This window comes from Peromyscus leucopus, chromosome 20 (genome assembly GCF_004664715.2).
Source record: "Peromyscus leucopus breed LL Stock chromosome 20, UCI_PerLeu_2.1, whole genome shotgun sequence".
Lineage (NCBI taxonomy): Eukaryota > Metazoa > Chordata > Mammalia > Rodentia > Cricetidae > Peromyscus > Peromyscus leucopus.
This window is the reverse complement of record NC_051080.1, coordinates 18,332,645-18,347,783: the sequence shown is the minus strand read 5'-3', so window position 1 is coordinate 18,347,783 and position 15,139 is coordinate 18,332,645. Positions and strand designations below refer to the sequence as shown.

The window sequence follows — 15,139 nt, the reverse complement described above, 5'->3', positions numbered from 1 at the left end:
ATCCCCATGCTGAGCTAAGACTTTCCAGTGTGTGGCTGTTTTGGGGTCACCCATGCCCTGTGAGCCCAATAAACTCATTGGTTCCTCAGGCTGGACACTGGTAGAGTAGTACTTGGGTCTGTCGTTGGTGCTCTATCTGTGGGGAGCAGACATTTGGTTATGTCTTCCCTAGAAAAAGTTTATTCAACAACCCTTTCTTCTCAACCATGGCAGGCTATGGACCTGGAAAAATGAGCTGACACCCGATATTCTGGGCCAGTGGCCCTTAGGGACACTGGCGTCTTAAGGGCAGAGAATTATGGATTTTGAGTGGAAAAGGAGGGCTTCTGACTGAGACACTTCAGCCCTTGTGGGACATCGGCCTCTGCACAGACATGGGGGACCCCTCTTCCTTCTCCACACCCCAGGCCCTTCCCCAGAGCCCCCTCCTAGCCATGAGAGGAATAGCTGTGCCCTGTCAGGAGGCAAAGAGAGGAACATTTAAAGAATCACAAAGCCTGTAACACATGGCAGGTGGCTACCCTGTCTGCAAGGTAAAGGGCAGAGAGACACATGGGTCGTTAGGGATCCATGGCTAGTGCATTCTGTGTTCTTCAGGTTCCTGACCCTAAATTCATTATCCTTTGGATGCCTCGACCACCTACCTCACTGCTCATCCAGGGGATGAAGAGGTGGACATCGGGAGTGGGCAGGAGCTGGCTGTGGGGTGTGCAGAGGGTTCCTCATGTCACCGTCCTGATGATAGTTCTGGTAGCCTGCACATCGAGGTGGCTTGCTGCACTCATGGTCACGGCCCCTGATTGGCACCTCCAGGGGAAGTCAGAGGCCACTAGACTGAAGTTTCTCTCTACTGCCGGTGCCTGGGCCGATGATGAGGACATGGTAGCAGGCCCAGCTCCATGCCTCCTGTAAGGACTCGATTTGCACTTTGGAAACCCAGGGAGTGGAGTTAGCCGGTTAGATGGCATTTCTGAGTCGGACATCAGTCTCTACAGGTATGCATGTGGCATGATGACAGGTGTCACCTGGTCCAGCCTTGATAGGACCCTTGATGTAGGACCATGTGAAGCATGATATAGTATTGTACCCATCCCCTCTGGGAGTGGAGGCGACTACCTCTCTGGCTTCAGGGTGTGTGTGACCAGCCCAGCTTTTTTGGTCTTCCCATTTCAACTAACTGGTGGGCAGGATTGATTGAGCGATTTATTTAATTGGACCTTTGGAATTGGGAGGTGAGGCTCCACAGCATTCTCTTGGCATCCCGGGACCTTTTCCTCATGGTCCCCCCCACCTCCCCTTGTAAGGTTTCCTTGCCTCACGCTTGACTCAGCTGCTGTCTGGTGGAAGCCTCCCTTCTCCACATTTCTCCTGAACCTGTTCATCCGGCCCAGCTAGGTCTTCACGTCTGCTTTCTTGAGACCTGCCCTCCCCTGGGACTTAGGGCCAGACCTTTGGGCTCTGGGCTCCTGGCCCCGGGGGGCTGTCCCTGCCGGAAAGAGAGAGAGGAGGCCTCCGCCGGGCGCCAGGTGTGGCCTTGGAGCTGCGGGGTGATTCTGGAAGGAGACATGCCAGGAGGCAAGGCTGTGTGACAGTTGGCTTTTCATGCTTCAGAGCTTGGGTTTTCCCAGGCGGAGAACAGTCTTAACCCCGAGGCCTGTGGACATGAGACAATGTGGTGAGTTTGGGTGTTGTTGGCAGAGATCTCTCCTCTCCTGCCTCCCCCCTTCCATTCGGGCCGATCTTCGTGAGTAGTTTTCATTGGGACAAAACAAATGCACTTTTTTTTTTTTTAAAAAAATCTGAAGTTACTGTCTGTGACAAGTTTACCTGAGACACGGGGTTTGTTCTGCTCCAGCTGCTGTTCGTCACCTGCCTCTGCCTGTAGAATTTATCTTTGGAGGCAGAGGGCTGCCCGTTCTGGTCAGATGCGTTTATTTATTTATTTAGTTGGTTAGTTTATTTATTTATTTAGTTTAGTTTATTAGGGTTTGGTGTGGTGGCCTTTTTCTGGTGAGATGTGGATGACTCTTAAGATGTTTGGGCTCCTCTTGCTGCTGTGTAGAGGGGAGCCAGGGGATAAGGTTGTTGGAGGGAGAGGTGATGGGGGTGGGTGGAGAGGCGATGGGGGCGGGTGGAGGGGCGGTGGGGGCGGGTGGAGGGGCGGTGGGGGCCGGTGGAGAGAGAGTAGAGTGGAGAGGGGGGTGGTAATGGTGGAGGGAGGTGTCAGCTTGCAGCTTGTCACTGGGCTCTAATTATAGAAGGTTCAAGACATGGTCCAGGTAGTCCTGGCTAGTCCTGGTCTGGATCTATGAGCTGTTCTTTCTCTTTTTTTAAAAAAAATAATTTTTTAATTTTATGTGCATTGGTGTTTTGACTATATGAATGTCTGTGTGAAGGTGTCTGATCTCCTGAAACTGGAGTTACAGACAGTTGTGAGCTGCCATGTGGGTGCTGGGAATTGAACCCGGATCCTCTGGAAGAGCAGCCAGTGCTCTTAACCGCTGAACCATCATCTCTCCAGCCCCGAGGTACTCTTTCGTCTTTACTTTGGAGCTCTGTAACACTGTATAGCTTTGGATTTGCCAGCTGCTGGGTCTTGGTTTGTGGATGTTCTGGGTGTAGGGTGAAGTATGTAGGGTCGGTTAGTTCCCAAAAGCATAGGCTAGGGGAACCGTCTGGTGATAGGGCCTTGGTGAAGCGCTGAGCTCCTGGAGAGCAGGATTACTTGAGACGGAAACAGGAGCTGAAAGTCAAGGCCACAGCTGTGTGGACTCAGGAGACTCAGGAGATCTTGAAGCACCAACCCTTGCCAGCTCTCAGGCTAATTTCAGGCTGGGACTGAGGGAGGAGTGAATGAACCACGGGAGGTGTGCATGGAAAATCCTGGGGACAGGAGATGGTGTGAGGTCAGGTCAGCGTGGTCCAAGACCTTAAGAGAATCCAGAGCATACAAGCTGTAGGCCCTTGGAGATCTTTGCCTGTAGGGGTGCAGGGCAGGTCTTTCTCCTGTTGAGGGGTGTTGAGCTGCGTGGGTGTGGTCCTTGGTGCCCTGGGAGCTGCGCACTGTGGGATACTGATGCAGAGCTGGCTGTTGGCTTTCCTGTCTAGGTAGTCACCTTGTTAAAGAATTAATACCGCCTAGCGCAGGATTACCTGGCAACCCAAATTTAACCAAATGAACGTTGTTCTTTCACATAAGATTCAGTGCCCTAGGGAAGATGGGAACATGTCAATCATCAGTCCCTTGCAGTGAGATAGCCCCACCTATCTCGGGGTTGCTCCATCCTGGCTTTGGCTGGACAAAGGTGTGGGTGGGTGTGTGATAGGCCTTGCTAGGCAGGGATTTCCCATTGGAGGGTGGGGTTTCTCCTAGCCAGCAAGTTAGTGAGCCTCTCAGCTGTGTCTGGCCATCAGCGACCTTTCTCTCTGTAGCCTGGACTGTGCCTGGAGAGCTTGCTGCTTATGAAATGAGTGTCAGTGAAGCGCTGACAGGAGAGGAGATAGTTTAAGTGAGACTGTCTCCTGTGGTTTTCCTTCGCCTTTGTTTAGAATCCACATTACGGGAATGGGGGAGCTAAAGCTGATCTCCACACAAGATGCAAAAGGCTGCCACTCCACACTTACCAAGGGCCAAAGAACTGCCAGACTCAGGGCAGGTGGGGATCTTACATTCCCATAAACCCCATGGAGAGTTTATCTAAATTTTTATTATTATTAATAAAAACTCAGGAGCCAAATATCGGGGTAAAAACCTGATTGATCAGAGAAGTGGCAGAGAAGCAACCAATGATCTCCTTTCTTCTTCTTCTTCTTCTTCTTCTTCTTCTTCTTCTTCTTCTTCTTCTTCTTCTTCTTCTTCTTCTTCTTCTTCTTCTCCTTCTCCTTCTCCTTCTCCTTCTCCTTCTCCTTCTCCTTCTCCTTCTCCTTCTCCTTCTCCTTCTCCTTCTCCTTCTCCTTCTCCTTCTCCTTCTCTCCTCCTCCTCCTCCTCCTTCACCTCCTCCTCCTCCTCCTCCTCCTCCTCCTCCTCCTCCTTCTTCTTCTTCTTCTCTCTCTCTCTCTCTCTCTCTCTCTCTCTCTCTCTCTCTCTCTCTCTCCTTCCCGATCCAAAAAGGCCTGTGAATCTTTCTAAGCCCCTCCCTACTACTTCCTGTGTCTCTCTATATGTATCCAGGGTCCTCCAAAACCTCTGTGGCTAACTCTGCCCCCTGATTCAAGGTTAAACTTTATTAACAGTCTTGGAGTGTCACTGTGCAATCAAATATCCCTCAACATTTCTCTCTGTCTAAATAAAAAAGAAAGTTTTTTAACTCTGACATAATAAAACTATTTACAATAAGAACAATTATCAGGTAAGAATTACATTCACAATGTCCAGCCTATCTGTATTTGGCAAATTTGGAGAAAGTATTCTATTATTTATCTTATCTGGTAAGTTCAGAGTTTTATACCTAAGCTACTTTCTATCATAACTTGCATTACCAACCTAAAACTATCTTTTTAGACCTTAAAACATATTCTTAGATAAACAACTTAAGCTTTTATATTGCAACTTTTACATATCTTTTGAGTTTCTTTTCTGAATTTGGAAACAAGGGAAACTATGACTATACCTATCCGTTCTTCAACCCCATGAGAGGCCCGGGAAGGATATAACTTTACCTGGGAAATCAGGAAGTACAGAGCAAACTTCCAAAACTACAGAAATGACAGAGAAATGTGGCTACCTGGACAATCACCCAATTTCCTCTGCAATATTGGGGCATCCATCTTTGGCCTACAGGCCTAGAATATCTGGGAGACTTCTGTGAAGTAGAAATTTTAAAGGACTGTCTTGGCAAAGTTTAGCAGTCTCCTTCTTTTGTGTCCTGCTTGTCCAATTTGGACAGCATACTGTCAGCAGTCAAGGCAAGGGCAGTTTCTTGCCCAATGGAAAACTTTGCCACAGTGAAAGAAAACTCCATATGGAGGTTCTTTGATGCCCAACATCCGTTTTTGAAGTAAATTGGTTCTGCCAGGAGTAGATGTGTCTCACTGTCATGAAAAGTCTTATGTTACTAAAACATCTTAAATGCCATATTTTGTAGGTCTCTGAAGTGTTTGAAGGTCATCCATCTATCTAAAATATGTTTGTTTGACCTTGAAAACATACCTAACATGGCCACAAATTTGATTGTTATAGATGACTAGCTACTAACCTGCATTTCTTAATTATCCTAAATAGTTTGTAATAATAATAATAATAATAATAATAATAATAATTTTATATTAATAATAATATATTACATTGTTAGATGAGATGCGTAGGTACAATCCCTTAAACAAGAGAGGAAATATATATACAATATAACAAAAATAACCTTAAATTTGTATCAATATACAAAAATACCTTTAATAAGAGTAGAAACATATACAGTGTAGAAAAAATAACCTTAGGGCTGGGTGGTGGTGGCAGCGGTGGCGCACACCTTTAATCCCAGCACTTGGGAGGCAGAGCCAGGCAGATCTCTGTGAGTTCGAGGCCAGCCTGGGCTACCAAGTGAGTTCCAAGAAAGGTGCAAAGCTACACAGAGAAACCCTATCTCGAAAAACCACAAAAAGAAAAGAAAAGAAAAAAGAACCTTAAATTTGTATCAGTATACAAAAATTCACACCAATGTAAAATATCTAAGACTAATAGTTGCTTTTTTTTTGTTTAAAAGTAGGTTCAATAATCCATTCTTTTTTCTATTATTTCTATATCACCCCTTTTTTCGTTCAGAATGAGATCCCTGAATCTAATCTCTTTTGCTTAGTTTCCTCCCTGACCACGACCAATAACAGTTTGCAACCAACCTCCCCAAATGTTGAAAAACATCCATAACTCACCAAAAGGCCCCAAACCCTACCTTTTGGGAATGTGGGTGTCGTGTTCTTAAAAATTACTTTCTTTTGTCTGGGGGCAACAACATCTTTGGGGGACCCTGAGAAAATTGAGATAATGGTCAAGTCTTGGGAGAGCTGGCTGTTGTCTAGTCTCAGTGATGGGAAAGTGCAGGGCTTATCTGAAATCCTGGCTGGGTTAGTCTGTTAGGCTGAACTGCCAGATGAAGAGTTTCTCTAAATTTTTTATTATTAATAAAACTTGGGAGTCAAATATCAGGGTAAAAACCTGATTGGTCAGAGAAGTGGCAGAGAAGCAACTAGTGACCTCCTTTCTGTCTCCTTCCCCTATCCAAAAGGGCCTGTGAATCTTTCTAAGCCCTTCTCTACTACTTCCTGTGTCTCTCTATATGTATCCTGGGTCCTCCAAAACCTCTGTCGCTAATTCTGGTCAGCTACTTGCTAACTCTGCCCCCTCAAGGTTAAACTTTACTAACAGTCTCGGAGTCTCACTGCAATCAAATATCCTACAACAGCCCCACAATTTTTTCTTGATTGGGGGAATCTTTAATGCTCTCTTTCCTTTGGTTTGAACTTGAATCAACAGCTCTGTGGCAACCTGGAGTGCAGGTGTCTTCCCCCACCAGACAGGGCTGTTAACCCCTCTCTGCCCATGTCTGCCTACATTCCGGCCTTTACCTCAAACCTTCTGTAAATCATAAGATCACACATGTGGGGTTTAGATTTCTTTGTCCCTCTTGTTAAATCACTCTGAATAAACCCATTGCTCTTTGCCAGTTTCCATTTCCTAATTTCACTGGGATATAGGGAAACTGAGGCAGGATGTTTATGGGCCAAAGTGCCCTGTAACAGGCAATGGGTAGGGGTTCTGTGAGCGAGTCCCGCTCTTTATTCATAAAACGTTCTTCTCAAACTGTTTTTGGAAGTTGACTGTTTCCTGCCCAGTTACTTAAGGCTAGCCATAACTGTGCCCGCCATAATATGCTCCCACTGACATTTTAACAGTTTCCTGAAGTTGCCGCCCAGAGCTGTCACCTTCTTCTGGTGGCCGCATCTTGAGCCTGTCTAGGGCCTGCCCCCATGTGAGGAGTCACAGGGTGAGAAGGGTGGGCATGGAGCTGCATGGGGTATCAGGCCAAGGTCTCTGGTCCCCCATTTTCCTTATTGCGGCTTCTTCCTGTCTCATCTCCGGCCTCATCCTGGTCTGCATCCATCCTGTCTCCCAGGACGGCTGTACTTCCCAGCTCCTATATTGTACTGCCCCTTTTCAGAAAGGCTGGATTTCACTTACAGTTACGGCTGCTGTCTCCAGAGCGAGCTGGAGAGTGGCAGCCCCTCACAGTGGGCAGGTAATTGGTGACGGAAAGAAAGCATTGGGTCTTCACTGAGAGGGAGGATGCTGGAAGTGGGGCTTGGGCAGATGCATAATGCAGGCAATAGGAAGGATGTGGAAGAGAGCGCGGTGCTAGGGAGCAGGTGCCACATGGCTGAGTGAGCCCACAGAGGTACCCCATACAGGTGTAGGAGCCCACAGAGGTGTGCAGGCACCTCAGGACTGCTGTGCACCGAGGATAAGAGGTTCGTGTGGACTGTGGGAGTCAGGGAGGACTTCCTGGAGGAGAGGCCTTGTGCGGGGAGGCAGGAGGAAGGGGCAGTTCCGCATAGCAGGGGTATGTGTCTTTGCATAGGGCTGTCAGCGTAAGGTCTGTCCGCCGTTGTGTGCAGGTGGTGACATGGACGATAACCAGAAGTCTGGAGGGGCCACCTGCCCTTCTGGGTCTCCACCCTTGGCCTTCGCGTTAGGGAGGAGCAAAGACACGCTGTGGTTAGGAGGGTGAAGGCTCGTGAGCACTGGCATGAGGTCCACGGGGCCAGGAGCCTGTGGGGTGGAGGCCTGAAGCATTGACCAGGAGGAGGACGCTGTCCTGTCTCGCTGGGGCTGTGTTCCGTTTCTTGGTAATGGGCGAGGTGGGTGGCTTCGGTCAGGTAGATACGTGAGGATGAAGTTGGGGTTACTGAGGACCTGGAGGTGTCCCAGATATGTCTCGCCTTCCCAGAAGCCCTTACGCACAGTGATCTCGGGTCAGGACAGGGAGGTGCCCTGGCCCTGACACTTTCTCCACCCCCCTTAGTTTCCATCCGGGCATCATCTGTTTTTGTCCAAGCCACCTGCTGGCCTCCAGGCTAACACCCACCTTTCCTTGGCCTCACCCCTGGGTGCCAGCTTCTCCCGGGCTCTGCCTATCAGCGTGTGTTGTGGACGGTGGCCACTTGCTGAGCCAACCTGAGCTGTGTCCTTCTTGACAGGACATTTACCGTGAAGTTTGTACAAAGAGCCACCCACCCACCCGCCTTGACCCCGACCCTTGGGTCCCCTGCTAGGTACATGAGGCAGACCAGAGGGCCTGATATCTTAGTAACTTAAGAGATTGGATCAGGGCTGTTTCTGGCTGTGACCGGAAAGGAGATGGCTGCCCTAGCTGGCCCTGGGACAGCAGTGACATTCTTGGTCTCTTCTACCTTCCTACTCTATAAAGTAAGACCCTCCTGACACTGTCTTCTCTCTGAGATTGTACCTGGATACGGCCCCTTGTGGGACCCGCTTCAGCCCTCCAAGACCTAGGTGGCGGGTCAGAGGTCACTGGTGGGCTGTCTAGTGGTTGCCTAGCACCTCTCTGGGAGGCCCGAGTCTGCCTTCCACCCCTCCCACCTCCCACTCCTTCCTGCTCGTCCCCGCCTCGGCCTTGGTTCCTTTGCAGCCTTCAGGGGCTGAGGACATTCCAGGGCTGTGTTTGTGTGGGTTGTGTTTCTGGCTACCTCTTGTACCAGAAATGAAAACTAGAGGTACTTCAAAAATAGTTATTAGCTTATTGAAACATGTCCACAACAGCCGCATTATGGGTCGGATACGCAGCACAAGTTCACTGACAGAAGAGACAAGGAAAACAGTGAAGGGGTGCCCGACAGCTCTCCACAGGGTCCTCTGTGACGGAGGCTGGAGGATGGCCATTGCACCTCTGTGGGTGTTCTGCTGTGAGCAGAGGTGTGCGTGCACCTCAGCCCCCGCTGCCCATTCTCTTGCTTAAAATGAACTCAGAAATCGGCTTGCTGGGTCACTGGGTCTTTCAGTTTTCGAGGGACCGCCTTCCTGATGCTCTTCACGGTCCCCTGTGGTTGTGACTGTGTGTGTGTGTGTGTGTGTGTGTGTTCTAGAAGCCCCCACAGTGCAGCTGCCTAGAAACAGGCTCTTCAGCTCCACCACTTGCCAGCCTCACACCCGAACTGGCATCTTGGCTGGGCCCCAGAGGAGGACTAGATCAGCAAGGCCAGATTCCATCTTCTACCTTGTGATGGCTGTGTCTTCCCTACCTGGGTCCTATTTCTTCATCTCTTTAAAATGGAAGGCCACCCCGGGCATGGTGGTGCATGCCTTTATCAGGTGGATCTCTGTGTAGACCAGGCCATCGTGGTCTACAAAGGAGTCTCAGGACAACCAAGGCTGTTATACAGAGAAACCCTGTCCCAAAAAAAAACAAAAAAAAAGGAAGGTGACTAGAATCACCACAGAAAGTTCCAGGATTTTCTTAGTGAGTGTCGGATCCAGAGACAGAGATGAGGCGCCAGGAACCAGCTGCCCATGGGCTTCACTGAGGCATGGCCTGGGAAATGCCAAGCAGGTACTTGTCCCCAGCGGTGAGGAACTGCTGAAGGCTGGATGGGGTGAGTATCTGTGGTCCATGCCTGCCACCTCTGCTGCCCTGTGCAGTCTGGTTGAGCCTCCCAGATGACCCCCGAGCTGCCTGCTGGACCCATGTCCACCACCTGTGTTTCATTTCCTGAATCGTGACCACTGCCTCTCTCCTCTGTGGGTCACAGGTCACTTTGGGGGAACCACTGTCTTCTCTCCACTGTGGGTCACAGGTCACTTGGGGGGACCACTGCCTTCTCTCCTCTGTGGGTCACAGGTCACTTGGGGGGGACCACTGTCTTCTCTCCACTGTGGGTCACAGGTCACTTGGGGGGACCACTGTCTTCTCTCCACTGTGGGTCACAGGTCACTTGGGGGGACCACTGTCTTCTCTCCACTGTGGGTCACAGGTCACTTTGGTTCTCATGCTGTGTTTGCAGTGAGATAATCTCTATTGGTGAAATTATTATGGCCACTCCACGTAGTTAAAAGGGAGGTTTATTTTGTGGGGTAACTTACAAGTGAAGGGATAAGTTATACGGTCTGGGAAAGGTGTGGCACAGTCCAGCAGTGTTCTCTGGAGAACTCTGCTCCGTCTACCTCCAGCATCCAGGATCCAGGAACCAAGAGAAGGCAGTGCATCTGGATCTCTGGTCTTCAGCATCCTCTCTCAGCCCCGCCTTGTAGGCGTGACCGTTATTGAAGCCTCAGTGGGGGTTGGAACTTCCAGGTCAAAGCTGGAATGGCTACCCACTACAGTAATCCTTGACAAAGTTACCTCTGCCATTTCCTCTCTGGTTTGTTTTGGTAAGAGGACACTGGCCACTCCCTTCCCTGGGTATCCACCGCCTGGCTCTTTACCTCAGTGGCATGGCCTTGCGCAAGGTGCCCCCCCCCCCCCCCCCCCGGCTTTCACTGTCTATCCGTCAGGCCAGGAGTGCTCTTCTCCTTATTGAGACCAGCATTCACAGCTCCAGGAGTATCACCCTCACCTTGTCCACACCCCAGCACCAACAATCAAGTGTGCCTAAGCTCATGCCTCTACTCCTGGCACTCTGGAGGCGGCGGCAGGAAGATTGCTGCTAGTCTGAAGCACAGGTCAGCCTGGGCTCCATCGTGAGATCTTGCCTTAAACAAGGACAATTTTTTTTAAAAAAAGCAGCAGCCTGCCTGGCATTACTAGGTGCACCCAGAGCACCTATTAGGTGGTTGTCTTTAGTGTTCCTGCGCAGTGGCCTTCTCACCCACTTCCTTTGTCTTTTCTGGCTGGCTGGGGGCGGCCTCTGCAGTCTCTGCTCAGCCTGCTGCAGGCACAGATCGGATCGGTGTCTTCCAGCCACCCGCCCTCAGGCCACCAGAAGACTCTCTGCCTTAAGGCCAGCCCGATTGCATCATGCAGCCTTCAACTTACCTGGACTGGAAGGTGCCAGGCTTCCCTGCCGGGCTTCGCAAATTTGCTTCTCAGCTTTCCTCCTTTTTGTGGAACTTGAGTTTTAAAGCCTGAGACTAGAAGTGAGGGGTGCTGAGGGGTCCCCGGCTGCCAGGCAGGCGGGAATCAACCTCCTTTACCCTGTGTTGTTTTAGAATGTAATATTTGGTAACAGCTATGCTGGCAGTGCTGGGCCTGTGTATATTCAGGGCTTGATCTGGGTGTGAGTCTAAGCGTGATCTGTGCGAGAGTCTCAGGCTGGCATGGCCTCTGGCTACAGCTGAGCCAAGCTAAGAAAATCGGGAGTAAGTGGAGGGGAAGAACCTCATTTGGGGGCTCACAGGCTCTTCACCTGGGAAGCTGCTTAAGGCTGGAGTTCGGTTCAATTAGGGACTCACTGGACCTGCTCTGAACTCCACCTGGCTCCTCACTCACCAGGTGCTAGCCCTGTGTCCGGTTGTATAGGAGGAGACCTGAGCAAACCTCTGTTCACCCCGGATAGGGCGTGGACAGAAGACCGAAGAAATGGTCCCACGTGGTGAAGCAGTGAATTTATTGGGGTTACTTACAGGAGCAGGGGTGTCTCAAAGGCATTTGCATCATCAAAAAGCCCACCCCAGCATGGTGGTGACTCAGAAGAAAGCTACCATGCTGGGAGTTCCCTACACAGCGCAGACAGCTTGGCCAGCTGGAAAGTCTCCACTCCCCAGGAAGTGTTGCTTTTACCACCTCTGAGAGGGGCCTTATGAGTCTTTGAACTTTTTGAACAGTGTGAGTTACATTAGCTTTGGGTCTCACAAACCTCCCTCCTCCTTGCAGAAGGGAGTGTTTCCAATCTTCTACATAACACCTGGAGAGAGAGAGATGCACACTGGGAAGCTGGCCAGGTCCACAAGCCATTGGATCCAGTTGGCCAGTCAGTGTGCCCTGGGGACATGGAAGAGCCTGTGCAGGGGCCCGGAAACATGGCCTGGAGTCTCCAAGTGGTGGCACTTGAGCCAATGCCCTTCTGGACCTCGTTGACTAGCAGGTGTCCAACATATGCCGCCACCGTGAACAGAGGAGCCAGCTGGCCCTCTGAGAAGGCGCTGGTCAACCCTGAGTAGACCAGCCTCTGACTGAACCCTCAAGTGGCTGTCCTGTCTTGGTCTGGGCTGGGTCTCATGACGTCTTCTTTACTGTGTGACTGGCTGAGAGAGTAAGACACAGCCCCTGTCACCTTCAGGCACTGTGACTGTCCACAGCTGTCTGTCCCCCCCTGCACCCATGACTGACGCTGTTCTTAGAGGCTCCCTTGCTTCCTTATCTAGCCCACAGCGCAGGAAGTATGAGAGGGTAAGTGGCAGCGTGTGAGCTTTTACTGGATTCTTCTGTCTCGGTGTGGCCTGGATTTATGTTGACCACGCCTGGCCTTGCTCCTTTCCTTCAGGGTGTGTGTGTTCCTCAGGCCTTCAAAAGTGGAACCCTAGTGCTGGTCACGGGGCTGAGGTTCTTGCTGGCCTACCTACCCATTTAGTGGGTCAGTAACTCCTAGGACCCTGGTGGGAGTTCTTGCTCTTCACAGATGCACTGGTCTAGGACAGAAGGTATGTGTAGCTACCTGCATCCTGCCTGGTTTTGTAAATGTTTATTGGGCACACAGCCATGCCTGTTGGCACAGTGACAGATATTGGGCAGGGGCTGGATGGCCCCCATCCCACCTGGCCACTGGGCTTCGCATATCAGCATCTGTGGAGCCCTGCTCCTGTAGAGAGCTGCATGGCTTTCTTTCAGATCAAGGGTGTTGCAACAGTCTGCTTTCTGGAATGTGGGCCCGGGGCCATGGCGGGGAGACAGGCTGTATCCAGGAACTGCAGATGGTGTCTCCTTCCAGATGTCTCATCGGTTCCATCCTCCCCGGTCCTGGTTGCTTGGAGGATGGCTGGAGATGGGGAAAGAATGCTTCCCTATTGAGGAATTCTTGCGTGGGTTTCCTGTTGCTGAGCGTAATCACTTATGTAAGAGGGGATTTTGCTTCCTTACCTGCGGGAATGCAGGTTTTCCCGCAAGCTTTGTTTTCTCAAATGAACCTGCGTGTGGCTGCTCTGCTTGGGTTCCCACTCAGTCTCCAAGGCAGAGGGACCTGGGGTGGATGCGTCAGGAGAGGCTTATACTGGGAAGGGGTGTCTGGGCTCGGAGCTCTGGAGTGTGTTGGGATCCACTTCCATTACTGCTGAAGTACCTCTTACCCTGTCTGCCTCCCCAGCCTGTTTCCCTGTCTGTCTATTGGATTAGCGGTAGCCCGCCACCCTCAGTGTGGTGACCAGGACTAAAGGAGATCTGGTGGATGTGGGGGGGATGGATGGATGGTTGGGGAGCTTGTTCTGCTTCTTGTCATTTGAGAAAGGGACCAACAGGTGAGATGCTGGCCTTCAGGCTCAAGGATAGAAGTCCTGGAGTGACGATGCATATCAACAACATTCCAACCATAGCTGCTTTGCTGAAGTTTCGAAGAGGGTTGTAGTCTCTGAAGACTGGAGGAAGGTTCTCTCCTTGGGCTCAGGCCACTTGGTTTCAGGGACCGTGGAGGCCTGGAGGAGGTGAGAACAGTGCTAGGATTTCTAAACATGCTGTCGTCCCCATTGCTCAGCCACAGAGGTTCTGTCTGGGGTCTGTGCAGTGAGCCTGGAGTGTTTTAATTTGGGGGCTCACCGTTCCAGAGAGTTAGTTCATGGCCATCATGGCGGGAAGCATGGCGGCAAGCAGGCAGGATGGCATTGAAGCAGTAGCTTGGGGCTTACATCGTGATCCACAGGCAGAGAGTGCTAACGGGGAATGGTGTGGGGGTTGTTTGTTTGTTTTTTATTTTTTATGTAATTTGTATTGTTTTGAGACCCACTATGTAAACGAGGCTGGCTTGGAACTCACGGAGATCCCAAGTGCTGAGATAAAAGGCATTCGCCACCATGCTCCTATGGTTTGGGCTTTTGAAACCTCCAAGCCTGCCCATGATAACACCTCCTCCAACAGGGCCAGCAGCTTAACTTCAGGGCCAAGTCAGGTGCGTTAGGGCTCGCATCAGTTGCCCAGCTTACAGGGCCAAAGTATGAATCTAGGGTGCAGGAGGTGTCTCCCTGATGCACCTTGAGCTTGGGCAGACCTGAAGGCCATTAGGTATGAGTCAACATCCGAAACCTGGTACTGGAATGACAGTGGCCGGGGCAGATGGGAGTGTATGGACAGGATCTTGAGTAATAATACCCTAGGGGCCCGCTGGCCTAAGGAATGCATACTGGTCTAGGGGGGGATGGGCTGGTTGGTAGCTTTGTGTGTGTGTTGGGGTGCCTGTGTCTGTCACTGCAGGGGCAGTCAGCAAGGCATAGGTAGGATTGGGAGGTGAATTAGAACCTATCTTGCCTACTGCTTGCTCCTTGACCCCATTACCATGCAGAGCCTCAGAATCCACTGTTGCTCCACCCCCTCCCTTCCAGAAAATTTACTGTGGCCCCACCCCCTCCCTTCCAGAAAATCCACTGTGGCCCCACCCCCTCCCTTCCAGAAAATCCACTGTGGCCCCGCCCTCTCCCTTCCAGAGATCCACTGTTGCCCCGCCCCCTCCCTTCCAGTTGCTGCTGGGACATTTTCTTGGAGAGACGTAGACAAATACTACTCTCCCCAGATAGGCCACCGATGACAAAACAAAGTTACAGTTCCACCAAGGTCCAGCCTGGTGAGCCAATGAGTTTATTGGGTTTTCTTTGAGACTGTGGGGAAGGGGTTACTGCCTACAAGAGTGTGGGTGACCTCTAAACAGCTATGTCACCCAAATGTCTCTGTGAGCTGGAAACTTGAACACAAGCAGAGGCGTTATGTGCTTGGTCTCGTCCTTTCTTTCCCGCTTATTTTTTTATTTTATTTTATTTTATTTTATTTTATTTTATTTTATTTTATTTTATTTTATTTTATTTTATTTTTGGTTTTTCAAGACAGGGTTTCTCTGTGTAGCTTTGCGCCTTTTTTTGGAACTCGCTTTGGAGACCAGGCTGGTCTCGAACTCACAGAGATCCGCCTGCCTCTGCCTCCCGAATGCTGGGATTAAAGGCGTGCGCCACCACCGCCGGCTCTTTCTCTTTTATTTTATATGTGTGTGTGTGTTTACCTG

The 15,139-nt window shown here is 50.6% G+C and overlaps 1 protein-coding gene across 2 annotated transcripts in view; it reads left to right on the top strand.

The window, feature by feature from the left end:
- Positions 1-15,139, top strand: part of Gramd4 (GRAM domain containing 4) — a 78,965-nt gene that overhangs the window by 14,530 nt on the left and 49,296 nt on the right. Inside the window, exon 1 of one of the 2 annotated variants that reach the window (XM_037197461.1) lies at positions 1,486-1,675. The exons of the other annotated variant lie outside the window; for it this stretch is intronic. Coding sequence (XP_037053356.1) covers positions 1,671-1,675 — 5 coding nt within the window. The 5' untranslated portion in view covers positions 1,486-1,670. Of the gene's footprint in view, positions 1-1,485; positions 1,676-15,139 lie in introns of those variants that run through there. 2 annotated transcript variants of the gene reach the window in all.